The 16,052-nt window shown below is 43.3% G+C and overlaps 1 protein-coding gene across 1 annotated transcript in view; it reads right to left on the bottom strand.

The window, feature by feature from the left end:
• LOC311107193 (fibronectin type III domain-containing protein 4-like) overlaps nucleotides 1–16,052 on the bottom strand; it is a gene marked incomplete at both ends in the record, with an annotated part of 83,488 nt that overhangs the window by 34,454 nt on the left and 32,982 nt on the right. Inside the window, one exon of the mRNA XM_084149681.1 lies at nucleotides 6,148–6,352. Within this exon, the coding sequence (XP_084005807.1) occupies nucleotides 6,148–6,352 (205 nt within the window). The remainder of the gene's footprint in view (nucleotides 1–6,147; nucleotides 6,353–16,052) is intronic.

The following is a 16,052-nucleotide window of genomic DNA, read 5'->3' as shown; positions in this document are numbered from 1 at the left end:
ATCCCTGAGCTGACTAGGTGAAAGATCTGTCTATGTGCCCCCTTGAGCAAGGCACTTAACACTAATTGCTCCTCTAAGTCGCTCTGGATAAGAGCGTCCGCTAATTGACTAAAATGTCAACTGTGATAACCAATCTGAAGTGTTTTAGGGTGTGTGTCAGAATCCTGATTAGCCACCCTGGGTTGAGATTACAGTTGCATAAATTCACAGCAGCGAGAGGAAGAGCGAGAGAGGGACCCAGACTATCTATAATGAATTGAGAGAGAGAGAGAGACACGGACCGTGTCAATAATGAATTGAATGGTGGTAGAAAATAAACTAAGATAGAGACCGTGGGCACCCCCGGGGGATCCTGAAGGCTATAGGCACTTAACTGGTCTCACCAGCCTACTGTACTACAGACCTTTCAAATACTTTCAAATACTTTAAGAATTTGCTTTACTTCATGTTTTGCCTAGAGTGCCAGATGGGTGGGGTTTGCAGTTTTACAACTATTCCATTGGTTCCATTGCTAGCTCAATCAAGCCCAGCTAATGTACTTTAAAATATTTAAAATAGCATTTCAATCCAGTTCCACACCTCATTCTGTAAATACCTCATTCTGTATCTACCTCATTCTGTATCTACCTCATGATGTATCTACCTCATTCTGTATCTGCCTCATTCTGCCTCATTTTGTATCTACCTCATTTTAAATCTGCCTCATTCTCTATCTGCCTCATTCTGTATCTGCCTCATTCTGCCTCATTCTGTATCTACCTCATTTTATATCTGCCTCATTCTGTATCTACCTCATTCTGTATCTACCTCATTCTGTATCTACCTCATTCTGTATCTACCTTATTCTGTATCTACCTCATTCTGTATCTACCTCATTCTGTATCTACCTTATTCTGTATCAGCCTCATTCTGTATCTGCCTCATTCTGCCTCATTCTGTATCTGCCTCATTCTGCCTCATTCTGTATCTGCCTCATTCTGTATCTGCCTCATTCTGTATATACCTCATTCTGTATCTACCTCATTCTGTATCTACCTAATTCTGTATCTACCTCATTCTGTATCTGCCTCATTCTGCCTCATTTTGTATCTACCTCATTGTGTATCTACCTCATTATGTATCTACCTCATTCTGTATCTGCCTCATTCTGTATCTACCTTATTCTGTATCTACCTCATTCTGTATCTGCCTCATTCTGCCTCATTCTGTATCTACCTCATTTTATATCTGCCTCATTCTGTATCTACCTCATTCTGTATCTACCTCATTCTGTATCTACCTCATTCTGTATCTACCTTATTCTGTATCTACCTCATTCTGTATCTACCTCATTCTGTATCTACCTTATTCTGTATCAGCCTCATTCTGTATCTGCCTCATTCTGCCTCATTCTGTATCTGCCTCATTCTGCCTCATTCTGTATCTGCCTCATTCTGTATCTGCCTCATTCTGTATATACCTCATTCTGTATCTACCTCATTCTGTATCTACCTAATTCTGTATCTACCTCATTCTGTATCTGCCTCATTCTGCCTCATTTTGTATCTACCTCATTGTGTATCTACCTCATTATGTATCTACCTCATTCTGTATCTGCCTCATTCTGTATCTACCTTATTCTGTATCTACCTCATTCTGTATCTGCCTCATTCTGCCTCATTCTGTATCTACCTCATTTTAAATCTGCCTCATTCTCTATCTGCCTCATTCTGTATCTACCTCATTCTGTATCTACCTCATTCTGTATCTACCCCATTCTGTATCTACCTAATTCTGTATCTACCTCATTCTGTATCTGCCTCATTCTGCCTCATTTTGTATCTACCTCATTTTAAATCTGCCTCATTCTCTTTCTGCCTCATTCTGTATCTGCCTCATTCTGCCTCATTCTGTATCTACCTCATTTTATATCTGCCTCATTCTGTATCTACCTCATTCTGTATCTACCTCATTCTGTATCTACCTCATTCTGTATCTACCTTATTCTGTATCTACCTCATTCTGTATCTACCTCATTCTGTATCTACCTTATTCTGTATCAGCCTCATTCTGTATCTGCCTCATTCTGCCTCATTCTGTATCTGCCTCATTCTGCCTCATTCTGTATCTGCCTCATTCTGTATCTGCCTCATTCTGTATATACCTCATTCTGTATCTACCTCATTCTGTATCTACCTAATTCTGTATCTACCTCATTCTGTATCTGCCTCATTCTGCCTCATTTTGTATCTACCTCATTTTAAATCTGCCTCATTCTCTATCTGCCTCATTCTGTATCTGCCTCATTCTGCCTCATTCTGTATCTAACTCATTTTATATCTGCCTCATTCTGTATCTACCTCATTCTGTATCTACCTCATTCTGTATCTACCTTATTCTGTATCTACCTCATTCTGTATCTACAGTGGGAAAAAAAGTATTTAGTCAGCCACCAATTGTGCAAGTTCTCCATCTTAAAAAGATGAGAGAGGCCTGTAATTTTCATCATAGGTACACGTCAACTATGACAGACAAATTGAGAAATAAAATCCAGAAAATCACATTGTAGGATTTTTAATTAATTTATCTGCAAATTATGGTGGAAAATAAGTATTTGGTCAACTACAAACAAGCAAGATTTCTGGCTCTCACAGACCTGTAACTTCTTCTTTAAGAGGCTCCTCTGTCCTCCACTCGTTACCTGTATTAATGGCACCTGTTTGAACTTGTTATCAGTATAAAAGACACCTGTCCACAACCTCAAACAGTCACACTCCAAACTCCACTATGGCCAAGACCAAAGAGCTGTCAAAGGACACCAGAAACAAAATTGTAGACCTGCACCAGGCTGGGAAGACTGAATCTGCAATAGGTAAGCAGCTTGGTTTGAAAAAATCAACTGTGGGAGCAATTATTAGGAATTGGAAGACATACAAGACCACTGATAATCTCCCTCGATCTGGGGCTCCACGCAAGATCTCACCTTGTGGGGTCAAAATGATCACAAGAACGGTGAGCAAAAATCCCAGAATCACACGGGGGGACCTAGTGAATGACCTGCAGAGAGCTGGGACCAAAGTAACAAAGCCTACCATCAGTAACACACTACGCCGCCAGGGACTCAAATCCTGCAGTGCCAGACGTGTCCCCCTGCTTAAGCCAGTACATGTCCAGGCCCGTCTGAAGTTTGCTAGAGTGCATTTGGATGATCCAGAAGAGGATTGGGAGAATGTCATATGGTCAGATGAAACCAAAATATAACTTTTTGGTAAAAACTCAACTCGTCGTGTTTGGAGGACAAAGAATGCTGAGTTGCATCCAAAGAACACCATACCTACTGTGAAGCATGGGGGTGGAAACAACATGCTTTGGGGCTGTTTTTCTGCAAAGGGACCAGGACGACTGATCCGTGTAAAGGAAAGAATAAATGGGGCCATGTATCATGAGATTTTGAGTGAAAACCTCCTTCCATCAGCAAGGGCATTGAAGATGAAACGTGGCTGGGTCTTTCAGCATGACAATGATCCCAAACACACCGCCCGGGCAACGAAGGAGTGGCTTCGTAAGAAGCATTTCAAGGTCCTGGAGTGGCCTAGCCAGTCTCCAGATCTCAACCCCATAGAAAATCTTTGGAGGGAGTTGAAAGTCCGTGTTGCCCAGCGACAGCCCCAAAACATCACTGCTCTAGAGGAGATCTGCATGGAGGAATGGGCCAAAATACCAGCAACAGTGTGTGAAAACCTTGTGAAGACTTACAGAAAACGTTTGACCTGTGTCATTGCCAACAAAGGGTATATAACAAAGTATTGTGAAACTTTTGTTATTGACCAAATACTTATTTTCCACCATAATTTGCAAATAAATTCATTAAAAATCCTACAATGTGATTTTCTGGGTTTTTTTCTTCTCATTTTGTCTGTCATAGTTGACGTGTAGCTATGATGGAAATTACAGGCCTCTCTCATCTTTTTAAGTGGGAGAACTTGCACAATTAGTGGCTGACTAAATACTTTTTTCCCCCACTGTACCTCATTCTGTATCTACCTTATTCTGTATCAGCCTCATTCTGTATCTGCCTCATTCTGCCTCATTCTGTATCTGCCTCATTCTGTATCTGCCTCATTCTGCCTCATTCTGTATCTGCCTCATTCTGTATCTGCCTCATTCTGTATATACCTCATTCTGTATCTGCCTCATTCTATATCTGACTCATTCTGTATCTACCTCATTCTGTATCTGCCTAATTCTGTATTTGACTAATTCTGCCTCATTTTGTATGTTCCTAATTCTGCCTCATTCTGAATATACGTCATTATGTATCTACCTCATTCTGTATCTACCTCATTCTGTATCTACCTCATTCTGTATCTACCTCATTCTGTATCAACCTCATTCTGTATCTGCCTCATTCTGTCTCATTATGTATCTGCCTCATTCAAAACTGTTCGCTGCTCTGGCACCCCAATGGTGGAACAAGCTCCCTCACGACGCCAGGACAGCGGAGTCACTCACCACCTTCCGGAGACATTTGAAACCCCACCTCTTTAAGGAATACCTGGGATAGGATAAAGTAATCCTTCCAAAAAAAAAAAAAAAATTGTAAAGTGGTTATCCCACTGGCTATAGGGTGAATGCACCAATTTGTAAGTCGCTCTGGATAAGAGCGTCTGCTAAATGACGTAAATGTAAATGTAAATGTACCTCATTATGTATATACATCACACTTTATCTGCCTCATTCTACTTAATTCTGTATCTACCTCATTCTACCACATTCTGTATCTGCCTCATTCTATCTAATTCTGTATCTATCTCATTCTGTATCTACCTCATTATGTATCTACCTCATTATGTATCTGCCTCATTCTACCTCCTTCTGTATCTGCCTCATTCTACCTCCTTCTGTATCTGCCTCATTCTACCTCATTCTGTATCTACCTCATTTTATATCTGCCTCATTCTGTATCTACCTCATTCTGTATCTGCCTCATTCTGTATCTACCTCATTCTGTATCTCCCTCATTCTACCTCATTCTGTATCTGCCTCATTCTGTATCTACCTCATTATGTATCTACCTCATTCTGTATCTACCTCATTATGTATCTACCTCATTATGTATCTACTTCATTCTGTATCTACTTCATTCTGTAAATACCTCGTTCTGTATCTTCCTCATTCTACCTCATTCTGTATCTACCTCATTCTGTATCTACCTCATTGTGTATCTGCCTTATTCTACCTCGTTCTGTATCTTCCTCATTCTGCCTCATTCTGTATCTACCTCATTCTGTATCTGCCTCATTCTACCTCATTCTGTATCTGCCTCATTCTGTATCTACCTCATTATGTATCTACCTCATTCTGTATCTACCTCATTATGTATCTACCTCATTATGTATCTACCTCATTATGTATCTACTTCATTATGTATCTACTTCATTCTATATCTGCCTAATTCTGTATCTGCCTCATTCTGTATCTGCCTCATTCTGTATCTGCCTCATTGTTTATCTGCCTCATTGTGTATCTGCCTCATTGTGTATCTACCTCATTCTACCTAATCCTGTATCTATCTCATTCTACCTCAGTCTGTATCTATCTCATTCTACCTCAGTCTGTATCTATCTCATTCTACCTCAGTCTGTATCTACCTCATTCTACCTCAGTCTGTATCTACCTCATTCTACCTAATTCTGTATCTATCTCATTCTACCTCAGTCTGTATCTACCTCATTCTACCTCAGTCTGTATCTACCTCATTCTACCTCAGTCTGTATCTACCTCATTCTACCTCAGTCTGTATCTACCTCATTCTACCTCAGTCTGTATCTACCTCATTCTACCTCAGTCTGTATCTACCTCATTCTACCTCAGTCTGTATCTACCTCATTCTACCTCAGTCTGTATCTACCTCATTCTACCTCAGTCTGTTTCAATCTCATTCTACCTCAGTCTGTATCTATCTCATTCTACCTCAGTCTGTATCTATCTCAGTCTGTGTCTGCATGCAGAAATGCAACAACTTCACAAAGAGGCAGAACGGATTAGGATTACCTTGTCTGGAGCTGTTGGTGGGAAATGGTAAGGGTTAGGGGTCAGGGTTAGTGTAAATGTACCTTGGTTGGAGGGTTAGTGATAGGGCTAGGGGAAGGGTTAGTGTGACTGTACCTTGATTGGAGCTGTTGGAAAGGAAGCGGTCAGACTTCTTGAGGGTTCTGAAGTGGACCTTCTTGCTGGCCTGACTCTCTCCATACAGACCAATGGACTGGACCTGGATAATGTAGTCTGTCTCCTCGTCCAGATCCCACAGAACACAGGCCCTGCTGGTGGTGTTCACCTCCCTGATGAAGCGCTGGGTGTGGCCCTGCTGTCTCTGAAATATAGGACAGAGATATAGGGTATTCATGTAAATCAAATCCAATTTTAATTGTCACATGATTCGTAAACAACAGTGAAATGCTGACTGACGGGTCATTTTACAACAATGCAGAGTTAAAGATAAAGGAAGAAAATTAACAATAAAAATAGAAATAGTGACACGAGGAATAAATACACTGTGAATAACGAATAACAATAACAAGTAAAAAATAACATGGCTATATACAGGAAGTACCAGGTAATAACATGGCTATATACAGGAAGTACCAGGTAATAACATGGTTATAAACAGGAAGTACCAGGTAATAACATGGTTATATACAGGAAGTACCAGGTAATAACATGGCTATATACAGGAAGTACCAGGTAATAACATGGTTATATACAGGAAGTACCAGTACTGAGATGATGTGCAGGGGTACCAGGTAATAACATGGCTATATACAGGGAGTACCAGGTAATAACATGGTTATATACAGGAAGTACCAGTACTGAGATGATGTGCAGGGGTACCAGGTAATAACATGGCTACATACAGGGAGTACCAGTACTGAGACGATGTGCAGGAGTACGCGGTAATTGAGGTAGCTATGTACATATAGGTAGGGGTAAAGTGACTAGACAACAGGATAGATAATAGACAGTAGCAGCAGTATACTGTAGGTAGGGGTAAAGTGACTAGGCAACAGGATAGATAATAGACAGTAGCAGCAGTATACTGTAGGTAGGGGTAAAGTGACTAGACAACAGGATAGATAATAGACAGTAGCAGCAGTATACTGTAGGTAGGGGTAAAGTGACTAGTCAACAGGATAGATAATAGACAGTAGCAGCAGTATACTGTAGGTAGGGGTAAAGTGACTAGACAACAGGATAGATAATAGACAGTAGCAGCAGTATACTGTAGGTAGGGGTAAAGTGACTAGACAACAGGATAGATAATAGACAGTAGCAGCAGTATACTGTAGGTAGGGGTAAAGTGACTAGGCAACAGGATAGATAATAGACAGTAGCAGCAGTATACTGTAGGTAGGGGTAAAGTGACTAGACAACAGGATAGATAATAGACAGTAGCAGCAGTATACTGTAGGTAGGGGTAAAGTGACTAGGCAACAGGATAGATAATAGACAGTAGCAGCAGTATACTGTAGGTAGGGGTAAAGTGACTAGGCAACAGGATATATAATAGACAGTAGCAGCAGTATACTGTAGGTAGGGGTAAAGTGACTAGGCAACAGGATAGATAATAGACAGTAGCAGCAGTATACTGTAGGTAGGGGTAAAGTGACTAGACAACAGGATAGATAATAGACAGTAGCAGCAGTATACTGTAGGTAGGGGTAAAGTGACTAGACAACAGGATAGATAATAGACAGTAGCAGCAGTATACTGTAGGTAGGGGTAAAGTGACTAGGCAACAGGATAGATAATAGACAGTAGCAGCAGTATACTGTAGGTAGGGGTAAAGTGACTAGACAACAGGATAGATAATAGACAGTAGCAGCAGTATACTGTAGGTAGGGGTAAAGTGACTAGACAACAGACTCTCTTGCACTAACAGGATAGATAATAGACAGTAGCAGCAGTATACTGTAGGTAGGGGTAAAGTGACTAGACAACAGGATAGATAATAGACAGTAGCAGCAGTATACTGTAGGTAGGGGTAAAGTGACTTGACAACAGGATAGATAATAGACAGTAGCAGCAGTATACCGTAGGTAGGGGTAAAGTGACTAGACAACAGGATAGATAATAGACTGTGCTGTAGCGTATGTCAAAGTCCGTCTGTGTTTTTAATTTTTTAACCAGGCAAGTCAGTTAAGAACAAATTCTTATTGACAATGACGGCCTACCCCGGCCAAACCCGAACGACGTTGGGCCAATTGTGAGCCGCCCTATGGGACTCCCAATCACGGCCGGATTGTGATACAGCCTGGAATCGAACCAGGGGGTCTGTAGTGACGCCTCAAGCACTGAGATGCAGTGCCTTAGACCGCTGCGCAACTCGGGAGCGTGTGTGTGTGAGAGTGGCGTCTGTATTCATGTGTGCGCACGTTATGTGTGTGTGGGCGTATGTAGTGTAGATGTGTGTGTTGGGGTGTCAGTGTAATTATGTGCCAGCGTGTGTGCATAGAGTCAGTGCAAGAGAGTGAGTTCAAAAAAGGGTAAATGCAGGTAGTCCGGGTAGCCATTTGATTAGCTATTTAGCAGCCTTGTTTAGCAGTTCAGGGTCCTGCTGGTTGGTACACTGGTACCGTTTGCCGTGCGGTAGCAGAGACAACTGTCTATGGCTTGGGTGGCTGGAGTCTTTGACAATTATTTAGCCCTTCCTCTGACACCGCCTGGTATAGTGGTCCTGGATGGCAGGGAGCTTGGCCTTCCTCTGACACCACCTGGTATAGTGGTCCTGGATGGCAGGGAGCTCGGCCTTCCTCTGACACCGCCTGGTATAGAGGTCCTGGATGGCAGGGAGCTCGGCCTTCCTCTGACACCGCCTGGTATAGAGGTCCTGGATGGCAGGGAGCTCGGCCCCAGTGATGTACTGGGCCGTACTCACCACCCTCTGTAGCACCTTGCGGTCGGGTGCCTTGCAGTTGCCGTAACAAGGCGGTGATGCAGCCAGTCAAGATACTCTCAGTCAAGCTGTAGAACTTTTTGAGGATCTGAGGGCCCATGTCAAATATTTTCAGCCTCCTGAGGGGGAAGAGGTGCTGTCTTGCCCTCTTCACAACTATGTGGGTGTGTGTGGACCTTGTTAATTCCTTAGTGATGTAGACACAGAGGAACTTGAAGATCTCGACCCGCTCCACTACAGCCCCATCGATGTGGATGGGGGCGTGCTTGCCCCTCCGTTTCCTGTAGTTCAAGATCAGATTTGTCTTTTTGACGTTGAGGGAGAGGCTGATGTTCTGGCACCACACTGCCAGGTCTCTGACTTCCTCCCTAGAGGCTGACTCATTGTCATCGGTGATCAGGCCTACCACCGTTGTGTATTCAGCAAACTTGATGATGGTGTTGGAGTCGTGCACGGCACCCAGTCTTACAGCCCTGTGGGGCCCTCGAGTTGATGGTCAGCGTGGCAGATGTGTTGTTGCCTACCCTCACCGCCTGGGGGCGGCCCGTCAGGAAGTCCTGGATCCAGTTGCAAAGGGAGGTGTTTAGTCCCAGGGTCCTGAGCTTGGTGATGAGCTTGGAAGGGACTATACTGTTGAATGCTGAGCTGTAGTCAATGAACAGCATTCTTGCATAGGTATTCCTTTTGTCCAGGGCAGTGTTAAGTGTGATAGAGATAGTATCATCTGTGGAACTGTTGGGGAGGTATGCGAATTGGAGTGGGTCCAGGGTGTCTGGGATGATGCTGTTGATGTGAGCTGTGACCAGCCTTTCAAAGGATTTTATGGCTATAGATGTGAGCGCTACGGGGCGATAGTCATTTAAACAAGTTACCTTGGCTTTCGTGGGCATGGGGACTATGGTGGTCTGCTTGAAACAAGTTGGTATTACAGACCGTGTCAGGAATAGTTTGAAAATGGATGTGAAGACACTTGCCAGCTGGTCAGTGCATGCTCTGAGTACGCATCCTGGTTTCCATTTTGCCTGCGACCTTGCGAATGTTAACCTGTTTAAAGCTCTTACTCACAATGGCTACGGAGAGCGAGATCACACAACTGGTGCTCTCATGCATGATTCAGTGTTGCTTGCCTCGAAGCGAGCATAGAAGGCATTTAGCTCGTCTGGTAGGCACGCGTCGCTGGGCAGCTCGCAGCTGTGTTTCCCTTTGTAATCCGTGATAGTTTGCAAGCCCTGCTACATCCATCGAGCGTCAGAGCCGGCGTAGTATGATTCGATCTTAGTCCTATATTGACGCTTTGCCTGTTTGATGTCTCGTCGGAGGTCCTAGCGGGATTTCTTATAAGTGTCCGGATTAGCGTCCTGCTCCTTGAAAGCAGCAGCTCTAGCCTTTAGCTCAGTGCGGATGCTGCCTGTAATCCATGGCTTCTGGTTGGGGTACGTACATACAGTCACTCTGGGGACGACGTCGTCGATGTACTTATTAATGAAATAGATCACTGATGTGGGAAACTCCTCAATGCTATCGGTGGAATCCCAGAACATATTCCAATCTGTGCTAGCAAAACAGTCCTGTAGTTTGAATCCGCTTCATCGGACCACTTCCGTATTGAGCATGTCACTGGTACTTCCTGTTTGAGTTTCTGCTTCTAAGCAGGAAGCAGGAGGATAGAGTTATGGTCTGATTTGTCAAAGGGAGGGCGAGGGAGGGCTGTGTATGCATTTCTGTGTGTGGAATAAAGGTGATCTAGAGATTTGTCACCTCTGGTGGCACAGGTGACGTGCTGGTAAAAATGAGGTGAAATAGATTTCAGTTTCCCTGCATTAAAATCACCGGCCACGAGAAACGCCGCCTTTCAATGTGCATTTTCTTGTTTTCTTATGGCCCAATACAGCTGGTTGAGTGCGGTCTTAGTGCCAGCATCGGGTTGTTGTGGTAAATAGACAGCTACGAAAAATATAGATGAAAACTGATATTAAGGGGTATTGTATGTAGGCCAGTGACCAAAAAATCTACATTTAATCCATTTCAAATTCAGGCTGTAACACAGCAAAATGTAGAAAAATCAAGAGGTGTGAATACTTTCTAAAGCACTGTATATGGCTGGATGGAGGGTTGATGCCACAGCACACAGGCCATACTGGTGGTGTTCATCTCCCTGATGAAGGGTTAGGTTTGGCCCTGCTGCTTCTGAGCTATAGAACAGAGTTATAGGATATTTATTATTATATATTATAAAAACAAAGGGCCCTAACCCTACCTCTGAGGTAGGACAGAGCTCAAATCAAATCAACGTTTATCTGTCGCGGACACAGTTTATCAGATGTTATAGCGGGTGCAGCGAAATGCTTGTGTTAGTAGCTCCTAACAGTGTGTCACATATACACCGGGAATCAGGAAGCAGGTGCAGAAGGTGAGTTTAATAATGAAGAATGCAGATAAACAAAACATGAGAAGCGTACAGAACGTGAATGAAAACAAACCAATACTGCCTGATGACTGAGGCTACTGAGGGCTAAATAAAGGGAAGGTCATCAAGGTGATGGTGAAGTCCAGGTGTGGGTAATGATGGAGAGCAGGTGTGTGTAATGATGGAGAGCAGGTGTGTGTAATGATGGAGAGCAGGTGTGTGTAATGATGGAGAGCAGGTGTGTGTAATGATGGGGAACAGGTGTGTGTAATGATGGGGAACAGGTGTGTGTAATGATGGAGACCAGGTGTGTGTAATGATGGAGACCAGGTGTGGGTAATGATGGGGAACAGGTGTGTGTAATGATGGTTACCAGGTGTGTGTAATGATGGGGAACAGGTGTGTGTAATGATGGGGAACAGGTGTGTGTAATGATGGAGAGCAGGTGTGTGTAATGATGGAGAGCAGGTGTGTGTAATGATGGAGAGCAGGTGTGTGTAATGATGGGGAACAGGTGTGTGTAATGATGGGGAACAGGTGTGTGTAATGATGGAGACCAGGTGTGTGTAATGATGGAGACCAGGTGTGGGTAATGATGGGGAACAGGTGTGTGTAATGATGGGGAACATGTGTGTGTAATGATGGAGACCAGGTGTGGGTAATGATGGGGAGCAGGTGTGTGTAATGATGGTTGCCAGGTGTGGGTAATGATGGAGAGCAGGTGTGGGTAATGATGGAGAACAGGTGTGGGTAATGATGGGGAGCAGGTGTGGGTAATGATGGAGAGCAGGTGTGGGTAATGAAGATTGCCAGTGGTTAGTAGAACGGCGACGTCTAGTGCTGGAGCTGGGGACTAGGCGTGACACAGTGCAGTAAAAATGGAAACAAGAAATCAGGTATAAATGAGTATAAAATATATACAAAATATATATTGGGTATAAATGAGTATAAAATATATAAATATATATATATATATCGGGTATAAATGGGTTTAAAATATATCAGTATAAAATATATCAAAATATATATCATGTATAAACTGGTATAAAATATATGAGTATTAAATATACATAAAAATTATATTGGTTATAAAATATATGAGTATAAAATATTAAAAATATATATATATATATTGGGTATAACAAAGATATAGGGTATACATGGATTTATTGGGAATAAAGTTTTGAGTTGAAGAGTTGAGTTGAGTGAAAATGATGCCTCAGACTTTTCTCAGAAACAGCTTGAAATTGGTTGGTGTGACCTTGAAAATGTAAATTAGACTCCCAGAATCCAAAATGCATGCCCTGTCCAACTCCCTGCTCTCTTTCTGCCCTCCCTGCTCCCTACTCGGCTTTGGACCAGATGTCTTGCGTTCACTGGTTTTATTGCCGAGCCTAACAGAGGACAGAGCAATCTGGCCACCCCTCAGAGCCTGGATCCTCTCTAGGTTTTCTTCCTAGGTTCCTGGCTTTCTAGGGAGTTTTTCCCTAGCCACCGTGCTTCTACATCTGCATTGCTTGCTGTTTGGGGTTTTAGGCTGGGTTTCTGTATACGCACTTTGTGACATCTGCTGATGTAAAAAGGCCTTTATAAATACGTTTGATTTGAATTTGATTTGATAAAGGAACTCTACATTTACATTTTATTTAGCAGACGCTCTTATCCAGAGCGACTTACAGGAGCATTTAGGGTTAAGTGCCTTGCTCAAGGGCACATCTCTACAGCTATTTTAAACAATGAATAATGCACACACACCAACCAATTACAAGAGATGTTCCTGAGATGAGTTCTATAATGAAAAGCCCATAGCTGTTTAGTTGTCACACAGAGCTCACTTGCTACATAATTCATTGGAATTCTATAAAACCTAAACAGGCAGGAGGCTGTGTATATCCCTTTTTTCAAAATCAGCATGCCTAGGTAGTTTCACTATTCTAACAGAGATGGGAAGTGGCTCTATGACAAAAGCGATTAAAACAGGCGATACAGGACAACCTTGTCTGGTTCCACGCTTTAACGAAAATGACGGTGATTTAATGCCGTTTGTATTAGACTGAAGGTGAGGTGTATAAGGGCCGGTTTTCCGAACACAAATAAATCCTGGACTAAAAAGTGCTGCAATGGAGAATCTCTTAGATCTCTTAACGTTTTAGTCCAGGACTAGGATTAATCTGTATCTGGGAAACCAGCCCTAAAGGACTCTACACACTATACGCAAACAGAGCGACTGCGCATCGCATATGGTCCGTTCCTAAAAATTCAGCCACACAAAAGTACACAGAACTACGCAAACGGACATCCGTCGCTCCGTTTGCTTAGATTATGTATAGCCCTTAAGAATTTTACTCATGGCATATAGTTGTAACCATCCTCAGCGGGGGAAACAACTAGATGCATTCAGTTTTGAGGGAGATGGAAGAGAACATGTGACTTCCACATTTGGATGTTTACCAGTATTTCTGTTTTTTTCTCGTCAGGAACTGAAAGAAGGAAACGCATCTCAGGCATTTATTTTACGTTAGGTTAGGTTGGAACCAAAAATACATTTATCCAATGTTGCAAACTCACATGCTACATCATTCATTGGAAGTACATAAAGTTAAACAAGTATGAGGGTGTTATTTTCCTAATATGCACAGAGTGTGGATAGAGATCAGTATTCATAGGTAGTTCCACTTTTCTAAGCATTCTAAGCATTCTAAGCATTCTAAGCATTCTAAGCATTCTCAAAGCTAATCAACCAGAAAATTGCTCTCTGGCAGCTGAGGATATTAACCCTGGAACCGTATATTTCTTCACAAATCAAACATGGTGAGCTTTATTTTAGATTCTTAGTTTGGGGGGCCTTGGGGGGAGTCAAACTTTCCTTCATGGTAATTTATATTAGCATGTGAACCAAGCCTTTCGGTAATGCTGAGAAAACCAAACAGTGGAAAATTAAAGGCCAGGCTTACAGACATCTTTATTCACCACATCAGACATTTGGAGCCAAGTGTTGGAGCCAAGTGCCTAAACAGGCTATACAATATGTCCAGAACTGTGCTGCACATGTCCTCACCCACACCTCTCCCCCGCGTGCACATCACTCCAGGACTGTTCAACCTCCAATGGCTCCCCATATGCTCACGCATCAGGTACAGAATCCTGGTTCACACCTACCAAGCTATCCACAACTCTGGACCCCAAGTACCTGTCTGACCTCATTCTACCCTCCCCTCCTGCCCCACACGCACACTTCACTCATCCAGGCCCATCTCCCTTCAGCAGCCCCGCAGCTGACTAAAAACTATGGGCGACAGGGCTTTCAGTTGTGCGTCTCCGTGGCTGTGGAACGCACTCCCAGACACTGTTAGGGCTGCAGAGTCTCTGTCCTCCTTTTAAGGCACAGCTCAAGACCTTGCTGTTCAGAAAACCTTTCATGGACCTCTGCAAATTCTGTTCTCATGTCCTCCAGATTTGACGACACCTGTATATAGCTTTGATTGTTGTCTGTGTTCTACAGTGCATTCAGAAAGTATTCAGACCCCTTGACTTCCTCCACAATTTGTTATGTTACAGCCTCATTCTAAAATGGATTAAATAGTTCCCCCCCCCCCCCTCATCAATCTACACACAATAACCCATAATTACAAAGCAAACACAGGGTTTTAGAAATGTTTGCTAATTTATAAAAATAAAATAAAAATATCACATTTACAGAAGTATTCAGACCTTTTACTCATTACTTTGTTGAAACACCTTTGGCAGCGATTACAGCCTCGATCATTCTTGGGTATGACGCTACAAGCTTGGCACACCTGTATTTGGGGAGTTTCTCCCAATCTTCTCTGCAGATCATCTCAAACTCTGTCAGGTTGGATGGGGAGCGTCGCTGCACAGCTATTTTCAGGTCTCTCCAGAGATGTTTGATCGGGTTCATGTCCGGGCTCTGGCTGGGCCACTCAAGGACATTCAGAGACTTGTCCCGAAGCCACTCCTGTGTTGTCTTGGCTGTGTGCTTAGGATCATTGTCCTGTTGGAAGGTGAACCTTCGCCCCAGTCTGAGGTCCTGAGCGCTCTGGAGCAGGTTTTCATCAAGGATCTTGCTGTACTTCGCTCCGTTCATCTTTCCCTCGATCCTGACTAGTCTCCCAGTCCCCGTCGCTGAAAAACATCCCCACAGCATGATGCTGCAACCACCATGCTTCACCGTAGGGATGGTGCCAGGTTTCCTCCAGATGTGACACTTGGCATTCAGGCCAAAGAGTTCAATCGTGGTTTCATCACACCAGAGAATCTTGTTTCTCATGGTCTGAGAGTCCTTTAGGTGCCTTTTGGCAAACTCCAAGTGGGCTGTCATGTGCCTTTTACTGAGGAGTGGCTTCCGTCTGGCCACTCTACCATAAAGGCCTTATTGGTGGAGTGCTGCAGAGATGGTTGTCCTTCTGGAAGGTTCTACCATTTCCACAGAAGAACTCTGGAGCTCTGTCAGAGTGACCATTGGGTTTTTGGTCACCTCCCTGACCAAGGCCCTTTTCCCCAGTTTGGCCGGGCGGCCAGCTCTAGGAAGAGTGTTGGTGGTTCCAAACTTCTTCCATTTAAGAAGGATGGAGGCCACTGTGTTCTTGGGGACCTTCAATGCTGTAGAAATTGTTTGGTACCCTTCCCCAGATCCATGCCTCGACACAATCCTGTCTTGGAGCTCTATGTACAATTATTTCGACCTTATGGCTT

Source organism: Coregonus lavaretus, assembly GCF_964263955.1.
Source record: "Coregonus lavaretus genome assembly, chromosome: 31".
NCBI lineage: Eukaryota > Metazoa > Chordata > Actinopteri > Salmoniformes > Salmonidae > Coregonus > Coregonus lavaretus.
The sequence above is the reverse complement of the archived record's forward strand: the minus strand, read 5'-3'. Positions and strand labels throughout refer to the sequence as shown.